At 41.5% G+C, this 14,177-nt stretch overlaps 1 protein-coding gene across 2 annotated transcripts in view; it reads right to left on the bottom strand.

The window, feature by feature from the left end:
- Positions 1-14,177, bottom strand: part of LOC117156981 (uncharacterized) — a 40,283-nt gene that overhangs the window by 10,807 nt on the left and 15,299 nt on the right. Inside the window, exon 1 of one of the 2 annotated variants that reach the window (XM_033334576.2) lies at positions 9,100-9,774. The exons of the other annotated variant lie outside the window; for it this stretch is intronic. Within the exon in view, the coding sequence (XP_033190467.2) occupies positions 9,100-9,771 (672 nt within the window). The 5' untranslated portion in view covers positions 9,772-9,774. Of the gene's footprint in view, positions 1-9,099; positions 9,775-14,177 lie in introns of those variants that run through there. 2 annotated transcript variants of the gene reach the window in all.

Here is a 14,177-nt window from a genome sequence, read left to right on the forward strand (position 1 = left end):
TCACATACTGAATACTTTGAAGTGACCGTCGTGAATGAAAGCGCGCGTCACATTCTAATATACATTTTTATACAGGGTGCTTGGTAACTGGTGGTACAAGCGGAAAGGGGGTGATTCTACGCGAAAAAAGAAGTCGAAAATATGGAATAAAAATTTTTCGTTCGAGGCTTCGTTTTCGAGAAAATCGACTTTGAATTTTCGCTCGGTACGCGTGCACTTTATCGCGTCTCGTTGTGACGGATCTCACTGTAGATCGTTGTCTCGATGGAAAAATTTGAAAAAAGAAAAAAAAATTTTTATTCTATATTTTCGACTTCTTTTTTCGCCCCCTTTCCGCTTGTACCACCAGTTGCCAACCACCCTGTATACTTTTTTTTATTATAATACGCTTTTTATAATAATATTTTATTATAATATACTTCTTAATAATAATTTTTAGATTATAATATGCTTCTTCGTTTACTTGAGTGTGCAAACCAGCCGTAAATAACATTCGTTAACATCTACTCTCGTGAAATTCGGCACCAAACGCGTGCTTAACGCAACGAATATTTTCGAAAAGATTTTACTCTTTGCCCGCGACTTGCTTTTTCGTCTTTTGCTTTTGTCTTTCATGTTTCTCATGTTAAATCACCAGTTACACGATACTGCATAGTACGACGAGATAGCGTATTCGTTTATGGCTTCGAGCTGCATGTGCTGCGAGGCTATTTGCCTTCGCGAAGGAAGAATCGAAAGTCTAATCCTCGTCGAGGCACGTTGCACCGTTTCTCTCGCGACCCGTCATCGATGATTTCTCCGCGATATCAGCGTCGTCGCTGCGAATTGCAGCGAATTAGTTTGCTTGGTGATCGCGGCAAACCGCGAATCCAACCTTTTGCCATCGATTACCGTACGTGTTTCGTACGGTTATTTTTTCAAAATCGTTAAAAGTCGAGGAATATTTGTCATATCGGCAACGAAACTGAAATTTACGTCGTTCGAAGCTATTACGAGTTGAACATCATCGCACCTGGTGCGATTATTTTGGCTGCTTCGATCGCATGATATTACGCTATCGACGATACTATTGCACATACATCCGCTGATCCTCTTTTTTCTTTTTTTCTTTGCAATCATCTCGCTTACTTAAACTCATTGCTGGCGCGTTTATTTTACAAGTTATTAATTCCTGGTAATTAAATTCTATTCAGGTACTTCGTTATTACTTAGTAATTACGTATTAACGATAACTATTCCTAGTTATTACGTTCTCGGTAATTGTAATTACCAATTTTTAATTATATACTTTTAACAACGATAGATCATTCACTGACTCGTGTAACTTCTCACTTTTCGTGTTATTAATGAGCTTTTCCCGCCGATGCAATGAAATTAATTAAAATAAAGATAAAACGAACGGGACAAGTTTCAAGGCGGTTTTAACATTTTTTGGTCCACGATATCTACGGTTTCTGCTTATCGCGGCAACTTCCGCTTCCGATATCAGCGTTGGATAACGAGCTCGTCCAAAGGAAAACTATACAACGACGAACACGCGAGTCGCCCATCAATTTTTCAATATTAAGTATCTTCCATACGATGATGAAATAGTTTACGTAAATATCAGTCGTTTAATTAACGGCTCGCGCTGTGTTATCGATCCACGAAACTGGGCTACACCGGAAGCGAGGTGTTTCGTATTTTCAAGAATAAAAACCTGTTACAGTGTCGTTCGAACGAGAGACAGAAGTGAGTGAAAGCGGGCGGAAGTATAAAGAACAATCGAAAGTGTAAGAATATTAAAAGCGTAATCGCGAGTTTCATCACGTTATTAAATATTATAACACGGCTGCTCGATCGGTCTTCCAGATCTTATCGTCGAATGCCAAAATGCGAGTCTAACGGAAACTTCTGCTACGAAGTTTAGCGTGTTTCTTAATGGAATTGCCGAATTAACGATTTTACTTTTCCACGTTAGTTTTCAGAATCGTTTCTCTCAGAAGCTCGTGCCAGGCATCTTAACACTAGAACCATCGTATCAGTCAAATTCACTGGTTTTACAATTTTATTTTAAAATTCCTACTTCATGTTATATATTTTTCAGCAACGATGTAATGACTTTTGCAACGATAACTAGAAGAATAGTGTAACGAATTTTATTTCGTTTCTTACGTATTCAAACTGAAAATAATTTTGCATCGAAGCTACTTATACCAATACCAGTGAAAATGACTGGTACTTGTCAAAGTGTAAAAGGATCCTGCGATCTGTTTATCGAACCCCAATTAACCAGTTTCCTCGTTTTGTACAATTTCCCACGCGTTTTTAAAATTCGTACTGCGTGTCATTCGATATGATGATATCGATTATCAGGAAAATTCCGGATCGATCACGATGCTTCCATCGATCCACATACGTCTCGATGGTATAAAGAGTACGAATTCGCGATAATACAATGAGAATTCTTCTTAGAAGGCGATTCTTCTTAGATATTCGATTCTTCCAGGTCCTAACTTCGCGCGATAAGCAAACTGTAAAAACTTCAAACTCAGTTTTCTCAGTGTAAAAGCTATTGCGGAGATAGGGCGGATGAGAGGCAGAGCGACGATATTATAAGCGGGACTATACTTAGGATATCCTGCACACGCTTGCACGTTATGCGCGCTCCATTTTCCCAAAATTTCCCACAAAGACGTAAAAATCCACGCTCTATAAATTATTACTACACTAGAAATACCACAGCAGTCAAACTGACCGGCTCTACAATTTTATAAATGTGTCAACCCTCGTTTAGGATTAATAATACCAAAAAAAAGTACTACATAACATGAAATTTCTTCTGTAAAAAAATAATAAAAAATATAAAAATATTCTATTATTACGTATTTTTTAAAGACCAGTCATTTTCACCGGTTTTGGTAGAAATAGAATTCGTGTTAACTATCGGTAGTTCTAGTGTTAACGATTACAAGATAGAAATGATTTTTGGCAGGTTAGAGAAATCGCGTAGTAGAACACGGTGATTCAGGTATTTGACGTGGAGCCAAGCAAATGACAGTTTTTCACGCTGATAAAGCGATCTTCGCTTACTTGTAAGAAACAACGATATCTTATGTAACGTCAGTATATTACAAATTTATCAAATTTCATGGAAACTGGCTATTTCGATCGATTCGCCGATAGTTGCGACGCGAACGTATTTTTATTCCTCGAAGCTTCTGGTCGATCGAAACGTTCGAACGCGTGATTTATCGGTTTACACGCGATACAGACGTATAGAGGAAGCGAAATTAATTTCGTTGATCGGCAGAAGCAGCGCGTAACGAACGCCCGTTTTTAGCCTAGTTTTCCCGTACACTGTCGATTCCATTCTTTTTTTTTTTTTTCACGAAACGGGTAAAGACAAAGAGGCGGAGAACACGCCGACGAAACAGGCACGAAACGTAGCTGGAGGGTCGCGCCATTATGTAAGCACATTTTGTAGGACACATCTTTTGTCGTGATCTTTCTGAAGCGGCAAACTGCGAACGAACGTTGTACACGGATGCATGAAAAACGCGAACGTAACAGATATACACGTGGAGTGAACGATCCTCAAGCTGCCCTATGAAAAGAAGCTTAGAAGCCACTGTCGACGTTCTCGCGAAAAACGACGCGTCTAATGGCATCTGATGCTGCAGTTCCATAGACGTGCAACTTCGCAATGCGCTTTTCTCCCAGCGATTTCGCGTTCCCGTTTCGGGCTACCTGTGTACGACGAATTATGCAATCGTGTTGTCGCGAGTTACCTTCCATTCAGCAATACTTGACCATATGACGTATATGTATATCTTGATTTTCGGCTTCGCAGATCCGAAAAGCTGAACTTGCTCGCGGTCTTCTTGCAACGTCGATTTAGACCTACTTATACCTGTAATTTTATTTGTTCAACTTGGGCCAATTTCTCACATGTTCCCTTGCACGGCCATTTCTTCATTTTGCTCCTTCTTGCTTTCGCTCGCTTCGCTCAACAATTTCGTTACCTCTTCTTCTTCTTCTTCTTTCTCTACCATCGACAAGTCATAGCGGAGTAAACAAGCTCATAAGTAAAGTGCAAGTAATATGAAAGTCTCACAGACCATTAGAAATAAAGTGTGTGGATGAGTCAAGAGCGAAGTCACGACAGATCACCGTGAGTCACTGTGTAATACAGTAATGCTCGCTTAAATTCCAATAGAGTTGTTTCGTTTGAATTAAATCAAGCGATCCAGAACCACTGCCTATTACGCCAGCGTTTCAAGCCATTTTAAGGTCAGTCTCTTAACGCGTCAATTCTCCCTCCGTTTATTCATGGACACGCCTGGTCGAACTTTTTATAAGAAAAGCGGCCTTACGATGCAAACGAATACTCTTTACAACGTGTATTATGAATTTATTCTGCTATTTCTCGACGTATTTTCGATCAGGGTATTAGCTTTCGCTCGATGAAAAAGTGAATTCTCGCTTGTAACCACAGCCCTACCACCTGAGCTTAATACGAGCGCAAAGGGTTGAGTTGCAAGTTCTGGAATACGGTGGCGGCTAATTGCTCGTCCGCAGCTGTGAACGCGTGCGTAAAGTAGTTGCGTAAAGAGGCGAACAGCGGTATGACAGGCAGTTGTAAATGCTGGGAGAGGCCGACGCGCTCCCTGTCACCGCCACCGCGTGTTTACGTACTCGTACGTACGCCGGTTAAACGAGTTACGATGAGCTTTAGCCAGGGGAAGATCGCGAGTCCGGAAGGAAGTGGAAAATATGAACGTTTCTTCGGTGACACAGGGGGAGAACCGTCCTTCCTTATTTCGCATTGTGATCGATGGAAATTCTGTCCAAGGGAACTCTTTCACTCACTTTGTCTACGTACCGCAACTGTTGTCTTTCTCTTTTTCTTTTTTACAAATAAATTGATTGAAGCTTTAAAAGAGGAACACCCGTTACACACACAGGGTACGTTTTGTAGAGGCAATTTAAATCTCCAATCGCGAGAATTACGCATAAACTCGTATCCTAATCGCGAGTATTTCGTTAATCCGTTAATCGATTTATTCGTTGAGCATAAGTTTCTATTATCGTGGAATCGATGGTCGATAATGGCACGTCAGTCTCGATCAGATCCACTTTTGACCCTGAAACGCGTATCAGTGTACGATAAGGATGCACGTTCGGATAAGAAAATTCAACAAGTCCCATAGCCGGCTACTAATTAAACCTTTGTACAATAAATGGCGTTTAGATAAGTAGAGTTTGCTGTATTAGTAAGAACTAAACCATAGTTGTTAAAGACGAGGGCGTACGCTTTCGAAGAACACGGAGTAACGCGATTCCTACGGCTTTGCAAGCGACTCGAGCTCCTTACCCCGTGGAAAAAATTCGAAAACCACGTGCTTGGATACTCGGAAGGTGTAGATTGTACATTTTAGTTTCTCGTTAATTTTACGATCCTGCCAAGCTTGCTAAGGTGTTTCTCTTCGAAGAAACCTTAGAAAACTGGCTGCGATTTATTACAAATAGAAAATGTAACGCGCGCGTTAAAGTATTGCTGGCTTATTCGCGACGCAAACGAGACTGCGCGCAGTTCTTTTCGCCTCGCGCTTCGTTTCTTTTCCGCTCTCGTTTACATTCAACTGTCGGCGGCCGGAGGCGCGATTCAAAGGTCACCGACTCGACGAGAGGCACTTGAAAATCAAGCAGAGAAAATTCCAGGTGCGCGATCAACGGGGCACTCGTGATTTTCTAGCGGAAACAATGCAGCCACAGAGAGAGAGAGAGGAGGAGGAAGGCTCGTCGACTCGACAGTAATAAAAGATAATGTATTCCTGCACGAAGTGACAGCGAAGGAAGTCGATGCGGCAGCGATCGCGCTCTTCGGACCACGCGACGTACGGGTCACGAGCGAGCAGCAACTATGATTCTCTGGTTGTTGTGTCCACTCGAATTCCTCGTTCGGCAACCATAAATGGCAACAGACAACAGCCGCCAACGTTACAATTTTACTTTAACGATAAATATGTAACTTCAAACCACGTTCGCCAGAGCTTAAGCAGTTGGCTTCGGAAACTTTGAAAAGTGTGTTCCTAAGATGCGCGGCGAAAGGTGAACGATGACGAGTATCCTCGTCGAACACATAGAGTACGTGTTACGATATGGAATTAAGTTGTAGCGAAATCACTGTTTCGTCTTTTAATTTCATTACCGACACGGCTCGTCGTAACATCAAATATTGCCATTTCTTCGTGGCGAGTATACTCGTCAGAAACACCTAACCGGCTAAAAGAAATCCCTAATAATACTCGCGTTTTATTGGATAACTACACTAATCTACTCGGTATCGTGTACGATCAGCCACGCCAACGATCTTCGCACACTTTGTTAAAGGGCTATTTATTTTCGTTAGAATAAATATTCGGTTGACAACCAAATGATTTTGTCATTAAGTGTTATTGAAAACATTCGCAATCACTTAGTTGCCAATGCAACAATATCTTCGCGACTGGTAACCTCGCGATCGGATTTATTTTAGCTTAGAAGCTAGAGAAGTTTAAAAGTGCAATTAGAAGTCGTTGTTACAAATTACAAAGACAAATACCGATGGAAATTTTTCGAAAGCGAGCCACGTCAACGATGACGCATATGTGTAGGTTGATGGAGGGTAAATGGAGCAATCGACGAGCAAATTTTTTTTTTGTAGGAGCGCGTAACAAAGAAATCGGACGACGCTAGGTGGAAAGTGGTCGGTATCGTCTTAACGAGCAATAATTTCGTTCAGCTTCGACAGGTTACAGGATAAAACTTAATTCGCTGTACGCTTTCACCGAACCTTCGAACGAAAAGATCGTATCGTTCACCGGCGGTGTTCGATGTATTTGCCGGCAAACGGGCAAACTACTGGTGGATACGCTGAAACTCGTTCTTGCGACTCGAATGCGTCGTAAAACGCGTCTCGTCCTTAGACGTCCTCTCCTTTGCCCGATCTCAATTGGAATCGTTTATCGAGCGAATGATCGCACACAAATAACAGCTTTCCTATAACCGCGGAAACGTTGTACAAATCGACTTCCCGGCGGTTATCGCCCGTTGCTTTTCCTTTAACTTACATTCGGCCTATCGAACCAGCGATTAAATTATAATTAGAAATTTCCTCGAAATTATAGCTCTCCTGTTGGACTGTTGGAGCATGTGATTTTAAAGCAAGTGTCACGCGATTAGGTAATTAAACTGCACAGATACGTTTAACGAGTATCGTCGCGTATTGTATGGATATTACACGTAATTAGTTGCATAAGTCGAACGATTGATCACGCAAACTCTTGCCACCTGAGTATCGACATGTTCGCTCGATCTATTGTATCCTCAAGACATTCTTCTCGAGTATTTCTTGTGACAACGTCGTATTACACGTTATTCTTCCTGTTGTACTTTGCTCCTGTCGCAAGCGTGTTTTTTACAACAGCGCAGCTTCGTACAAACGTGAAAGCGAGTCTGTGAAATGTCGTTAAAGTGGTGTTTATCTCGACGGAATAAAATCGACAAAATAATATAAAACGAAAAAACGTAGTGCGTCCATTATTTGCTGATAAAACGAAAGAAACTAATATACATATTTATTACTCTATTTTCGCCAAAGTTAACGACACGCCTAAGATATTCATCAAATACTGTTACGCTTGTTCGAATAAATCCGCCAGCCGCTATAGGTAGAAACGTACCTATCGATCGAGCGTAATCGATCAAGAGCAGAGACAAGGAGCGAAGAGGAAAATCCGCGAAACAGCAGAATATTTTGAAGAGGCAACGAAAGAATGATCGTAACGGGAACTTCCTTACGCGCTGTATCGAAGGAGGATAGCGGGATTAACGGGTTTGATACGGCCAGAGGGACGTAAATTTCGAAATAAAACGTCGGAGGTTCGTCCAGGCGGTGCGGCGCATTTATTCTCGAGACAGCGAGCGCACGCACCGGTGAATCGAATTGCAAAACGGCTATAAGTATGCGCTCGGTTCTCTCGGCTCGTATGCGCTCGATTGCTTCGGGACAGAGACGAACGTTTCAGCGCGCTTTAAATCGATCTGTTTCTTTCGCAACGTCGGGAACAGGCTGCACGCGTTCATGCGGCGTGCAAACCAATCGACTTGGTCGGAACGGGACCGTGTCCAACGATCTTCGCAAATTTGTCTTCTCTTTTTTTCGAACCAGAGCGGCGCGTGCGTTGCGATCCGCGATCGTCGATGCGCAAACGTCGTCACCAGACAAAATCTCGTTCGCGTCCCCTGCAAACGAACCAAAAACCGCTCACTCTGCGAAGAAAACGCCGAGAAAGTGATTCTTTTTCCTTTCCTCTTTCTCTCTCTTTTTTTACGTGATTAGTTGCGGATAATGAAAACCGGACGAGTTATAGAAATACGCACGAAAGATTAATATTTAATTCCAGAAGGGCAAAAGCTTTTGCGCTCTTCTTAGTTCGAAAGACTATCTACCATTTCGAAACTGAAGACGAGCAAAGTTTTATCGTTTCCTTTGTGCCATCTTTTGCTGTTGCTTGTTCGATTTCAAATATCCAACGATTAGTTTCTAACAGTGTGTATATCGCAATCTTACTTAGAAAGTGAGAAACACAGAGAGATACATTCTCGTTGGTAAGTCTGCAGGCTCCGTTAATTGCAAACACAGGCTTCCAGAACTCTAAATGAAATGCTCAAAGCATGGCATAATTTAATTTTCTCAATGCGCATCCCATTCGACGTTCGAATAATTGTTTTGTAAGTACATAACCGTCAGCGTAACGCAGTTTAATATTAATAAGCATCAAGTTGATTTTGCAATTCCAATATCCGTTCACGTATCCCATTCGAAATGAACCGAGCGACTTATGGAAATCAGTGAATAACTATTAGCTTGGTAACTAAGCGATTGCGAATATCGTCATTAAGTGGTATTGACAAAATCCGCAATCACTTAGTTGCCAATCCAATAAAACAGGCTATTTGTCCCTGAACGAATTTGCATACGCGAATCAGAGCGCGTATTAAATACGTAAAAGAGCTGTTCAGCAACTACGACTCGAGTCCATTCGTCACATTGTTTACGGTATCTCGACTTACCGATTTCCGATGGACGTATCCTGTACAGTCCTCAACGACGAGTTCAGTTAGCCGTTCGAGATTCCTGCAGGCTGTCAAAGTGCCCACACTACCTTCGACGTGTTCGATGACAACAACCGTACCGATGCAACGAGCTGCCGGAAACGCGATTACATCGACGAAGCTAGTCACGACGTACGATTCTCGATCATCGAAGAGCTTCCATGTACAGACTCTCGAGAACAACTCCAAAAATATACTCTGAAGAGGATCTCTAGCAACTATCGCGTGCACATCACGGTCACCACGTACAATCCGAAGGAAATTCTCTTTGGAATATATCGAGGAACTTGCTTCAATAAGAAGATAACGAGGCTCGTTGGATGCGGTCAGAGGGGAATGCGTGGACCCTGTGACGAATGAAAAGACGCACGGAAGGATAGCGAGCCTGAAATTACCGCGTTTTACTCGAGTTGTTTCGAGGTTGTAGGAGGTTTCGCAGCGTACGACTCCAGGCACTTGTCGCTCGTTCGAGCGCACCACGCCAACTGACAGGAGGACACGAAGCGCGAGAGACGCGACGGACAGGCTGAGTGCACAGCACACGCTGACGAGAAAACAGACAGAGAGAGAGAGAGAGAGAGAAAGAGAGAGGAGGCTTGTCCTCGTCATCGTCGTCATTTTCGTCGTCATCGCGCCGTGTGACCCATGTGCGCCGTAACGGGTACCGACCCCTTCAACTTCAACGTATGCAGACGCGAGTGCCTCTGATGATACGCGAACGTTTTGACCACGCTCGAGGTTAATTTCAGGCTCGGAATTTCTGCTCGTGGGAACGTTCGACCAGAGTTTGCTGTTTCTCAATTTTCTGAAACGCGAGCGGAGAAACGTCTCCGCGTGACTCCGCTCGTTCGACTTGCGTTATCTTTTGCTCCATTAGTTTCAAGAGATGGTACCCCACTGGGGGTAGCCACCCACATGATAATCAAAAAATTGTACCAAATGTCCAAATCAGACAAATTGTGAATGTAAACAACTAAATAAATACCATGTGAAACTTCGAGGTAATGGTCTTTTTTGGGAATTCCCCTTCTTGCAATCTGAAGCTTCGTTTTGTAACAGTTGGAATTAGAGCTGATATTTGGTCATCCGTGGGAAATTCGTCGAAAAGCATGGGAATGTGTATAGCACGCATGGATATATATAAATATACGAAGTAAAATGGTGTTTGGAACTGGAACTTTGAAGAAGCGAAACGCGATTAATCGAAATTAATCATCGAACAGCACGTACATCGAAGAGCAACGAGTTACAAGGAAAGTTATAAACCTCGATAAGTTTTCTAAATAGAGATACGATCATTTTTATCGGCCGTTAAATATCTGAAACGGGGCGAAATTTTGCGAAAAATGAATTTTATCTTGGCAATAAATTTTTCTTCATATTTGTTGCCATACGTCGCAAGATACAGAGGCTCTTATTCATTTACGCAATGAGATAGAGAAGTAAATAAATTCTCTATTAATATCTGCAGCAAAGCAATAAAGATCTGTTCAATTTACGTAGTACATAAGTTTTGTACAGTGCCAACGATCTCACGACTATTTGTCAACGGCGCCAGCAAAGTGTACACACACCTACTGTCTACGTATTCGATTCAGCTTATCGAAATTGAATTGCAATTAGATCGACGCGTTGATCATCGATTGAAACTACGCACTCGTCTTTGCATCTCTAGGTTCGTTCGTAATTGCGTAATTTACATCGGTACCAACGTTTCAAGGTCGACGTTTAGCATAGCTTCGACGTAGGGAAAATTTCAGCAAGATAAGGAATCGCTTTGAAACAATTTAGAAGATAGCGAGGGTTCGATCGAGAGGATGTGTCCCTTCAGTCTGAGCTAAGTCAAAGACCAAAGGTTTTAGATAACCGAGGGATTCTCCACCGCCTAATCTATCGTCGGATTAGTCACTATCAGACAATGCTCCTGGCTACAGCCAGCAGAAACGAAGAAAGAAGTGGAATTAAAACCTTTTGACGGATCAGCGGTTGAAATCGCTAGATGAAAACAGATTTGCGAATTTTGAAGCAACTTGCCGTGCCGCGTCGAGCGCAACGAGACGCATATTTGCCCTAAATCAAAAACTGTATTTTATTACGAGTGACGCACGTTCGCTTCGAATCGAAAATCGCGTTTAGTAACGGATGACGTAAAGTTGCGAAACATTGAGAAATCAGGATGCAATTTTAATTACAGCTTACAGCGTACATTGCAATTAACATTTATATATATATATTATTATATTTGTTGCATCCAGTTTTGTGTATTCTAAATATATATATATATATATAGTATATAGTATAGTTTTGTTTATATATATATCTGTATTATATTATATATATCTAATTTGGTGTATTCTAAAAATATATAAATATATATATATTATTAAAAATATATGAATATATATATATTATTAAAAATATATGAATATATATATTATTAAAAATATATAAATACATATATATTATTAAAAATATATGAATATATATATATTATTAAAAATATATAAATATATATACTATATATTTTAGAAAACAAAACTAGATATATATAATATAATATAGATATATATATATAAACAAAACTAGAAGCAACAAATCTACTCTATACAATATACTCCTGTACCATAGTTATCGGTTGAAAGTATGCCATCGAAACGAAACAGAAGCTTACGTATCACCAGGAGATCTATCGTTATTTACGCCACGTGATACGTTATCATGTTAATTAGACATTGCGTTGAGCTCCGATGTCTCCTACACGTTCTTGGTTTTCGCGTTATTCGATAGCGTAGAAGCGCCAAACGATACGGAATTAGTATACTCGGACCCAATTAATTATTACGCAAATGCTACGATAAGAGACAATGGCGTGTTGATAGTCTTCGTAGGTAGCACAGTTCGCAGCAGCGATTTCACGCACCCGGTTGAAGATACAAGTTAAATACGGGAAAATATTGGCGACGAACAAGCCAAGTTTCGTCGTTTGGCAACTTCATCCACGGCTTTAACCGGAGACGCTATCGCGCAGAAATCGATAGCATCTTTGCATCCGTCCGTTTCAGAATTTCAACTCGAACGAACATGACGAGATGGGAATCGAGAGGGAACGGATGAAACAGCGCTCGCAACTGATGCCTCGGTCTCCAAAGTCGAAAGCACCACCTGCGTCTATCAACGCGGAGCCGTAACTATGTACTTTCACTCTCTCGACGATTCGTGAATCGGTCTCCTCGACCAACCGATCCTTCCTCCGCGAGAAACGTCGGAAGTCTGCAGTTTGATCCGCTCTAGGCCGACACATTTCTGTCCACGTTCTCGCTCGAACGCCAACCTTCCTTTCGTCACGTTGCTCGTTTCTCCTACATATCCTGATATTCCGCTGTGTCTTGGTGCGATAAAAGTGGAAACTTTCTTTTTGACAGCGTCGGTTGCCTCGAGAGATCTTCACGCAGCACGACATACGAAGATATTTCGTCGGCTATCCTCGTCCAGACATGATTAATTAATGTCTGGTGCCTTTAGTCAGCGTTAGAGTCTGTTTAACGCGTGCTTGTCTAATGTACAGTACAGTTTTAAAGTATCCGAAGGTTATCTTTGAGAAAATGTACTTTTTCATACGATGGAGTTTAGAAAGAGTTATTACTATACTTGCATTATTATACTCGGAAACGTTGGTTTTCATCATTCAAGGACTTTAATATCTATTTATCTTCGCTGTGAAATTTTTCTTTGCTTGAAATTTTTATTCCAGATCGATATCCAAATGCGCTATAAAGTAAATGCGCTGAAGATAAATGGAACTGCAGGATCACTCGAATCTGTATAATCGTCGCAGCTACGAATGCTTCGAGGACCAATGCGCGATACTAAAACCGGTGTTCGTAATCGATGCAGTTTTTAAAGAATGCAAAACTATTTTGTCGGTCGGGAAGTTCCTTATTTTCGGACTCTCAAATTTTGGAGTTAGAGGTCGAATGAAAAAGACTTCCGATTATCGAGATACACGTACGTTTGAAAGGTACAATTTGAAAGGAGCGTTCGATCGATGAACTTCGTTTTCACTTCTCCCTGTAACCATTCGTACGGAAGACTAAATATTAAAAGAATATCCGAAAATCGACGGTGCAACAAGTAATTCGACGAATCTGAAATACGTGAAAGCCGCGGTCTCCAGATATTCGAATATCTGCAGGCCTTTGGTCTCTTCCCTTCTCTTCATCTTCTACTTCAACTTCAATCGCACTTTTACATATTTCCTAGTGAATGTTATCATTAGGATACTCGTTATCTATTTATTGCCAGTTTGCTTAATTATCAAGTTCGTTATATCTGTTCCAGCGTCTACGTAAACGCGAAATACGCAAAAAACGAGCAAGCAGAACGTAGAAGCAACACGGAACGAGAATGAGAAATAAGCAAATACGATAGGAATGCAGGATTAACTTTGATTTCTGGTCGATGTGCTCCTGGAATTATAGACGCGGCATGGAAATACCCAAGAACCGGCAACCGAACCAGTCCACCGCCAAACGACTCCCTAATTGCGTTACAGGCATTATTATTTTCCAGGAGACATTGTCGCGATGATTCGTCGCGCTATACGCATATTTCGATTCTAATTAGCCCCGTTGAAATTTCTCCTCTGGCACGGCCAGTGCCACGAAAGCGTTCAAACATTCACCGGCGAAGGTGATTTTGTAACGGAGTATACTCGATTACCGCGAACACGAGTGCGCGAATCGTTGCTTGCTCGTGCCTTCTGAGTTATCGTCGAGTTAAGTTCATCGCCGTGAAATTACCATGCATCCTCCTTTGCATCTTCTTTTTCTTCCATCGAGTAAATCTGTCGGCGGTTACCTGCCACTCTTTTCTCCTTTTTTCCTTCTTCGTTTCGGCACTTGAAGTTCCTTCGATGTAACGGATTCCGTTAGACATATATCAGCGGATCGAAGACTGATTTCCACTTTGCGATTGTCGTTGACAATCTGCACTGTGATAATCGTATAACTGCGAGAATACAAAAATAAACATCGAAT

This window comes from Bombus vancouverensis, chromosome 10 (assembly GCF_051014615.1).
Source record: "Bombus vancouverensis nearcticus chromosome 10, iyBomVanc1_principal, whole genome shotgun sequence".
NCBI lineage: Eukaryota > Metazoa > Arthropoda > Insecta > Hymenoptera > Apidae > Bombus > Bombus vancouverensis.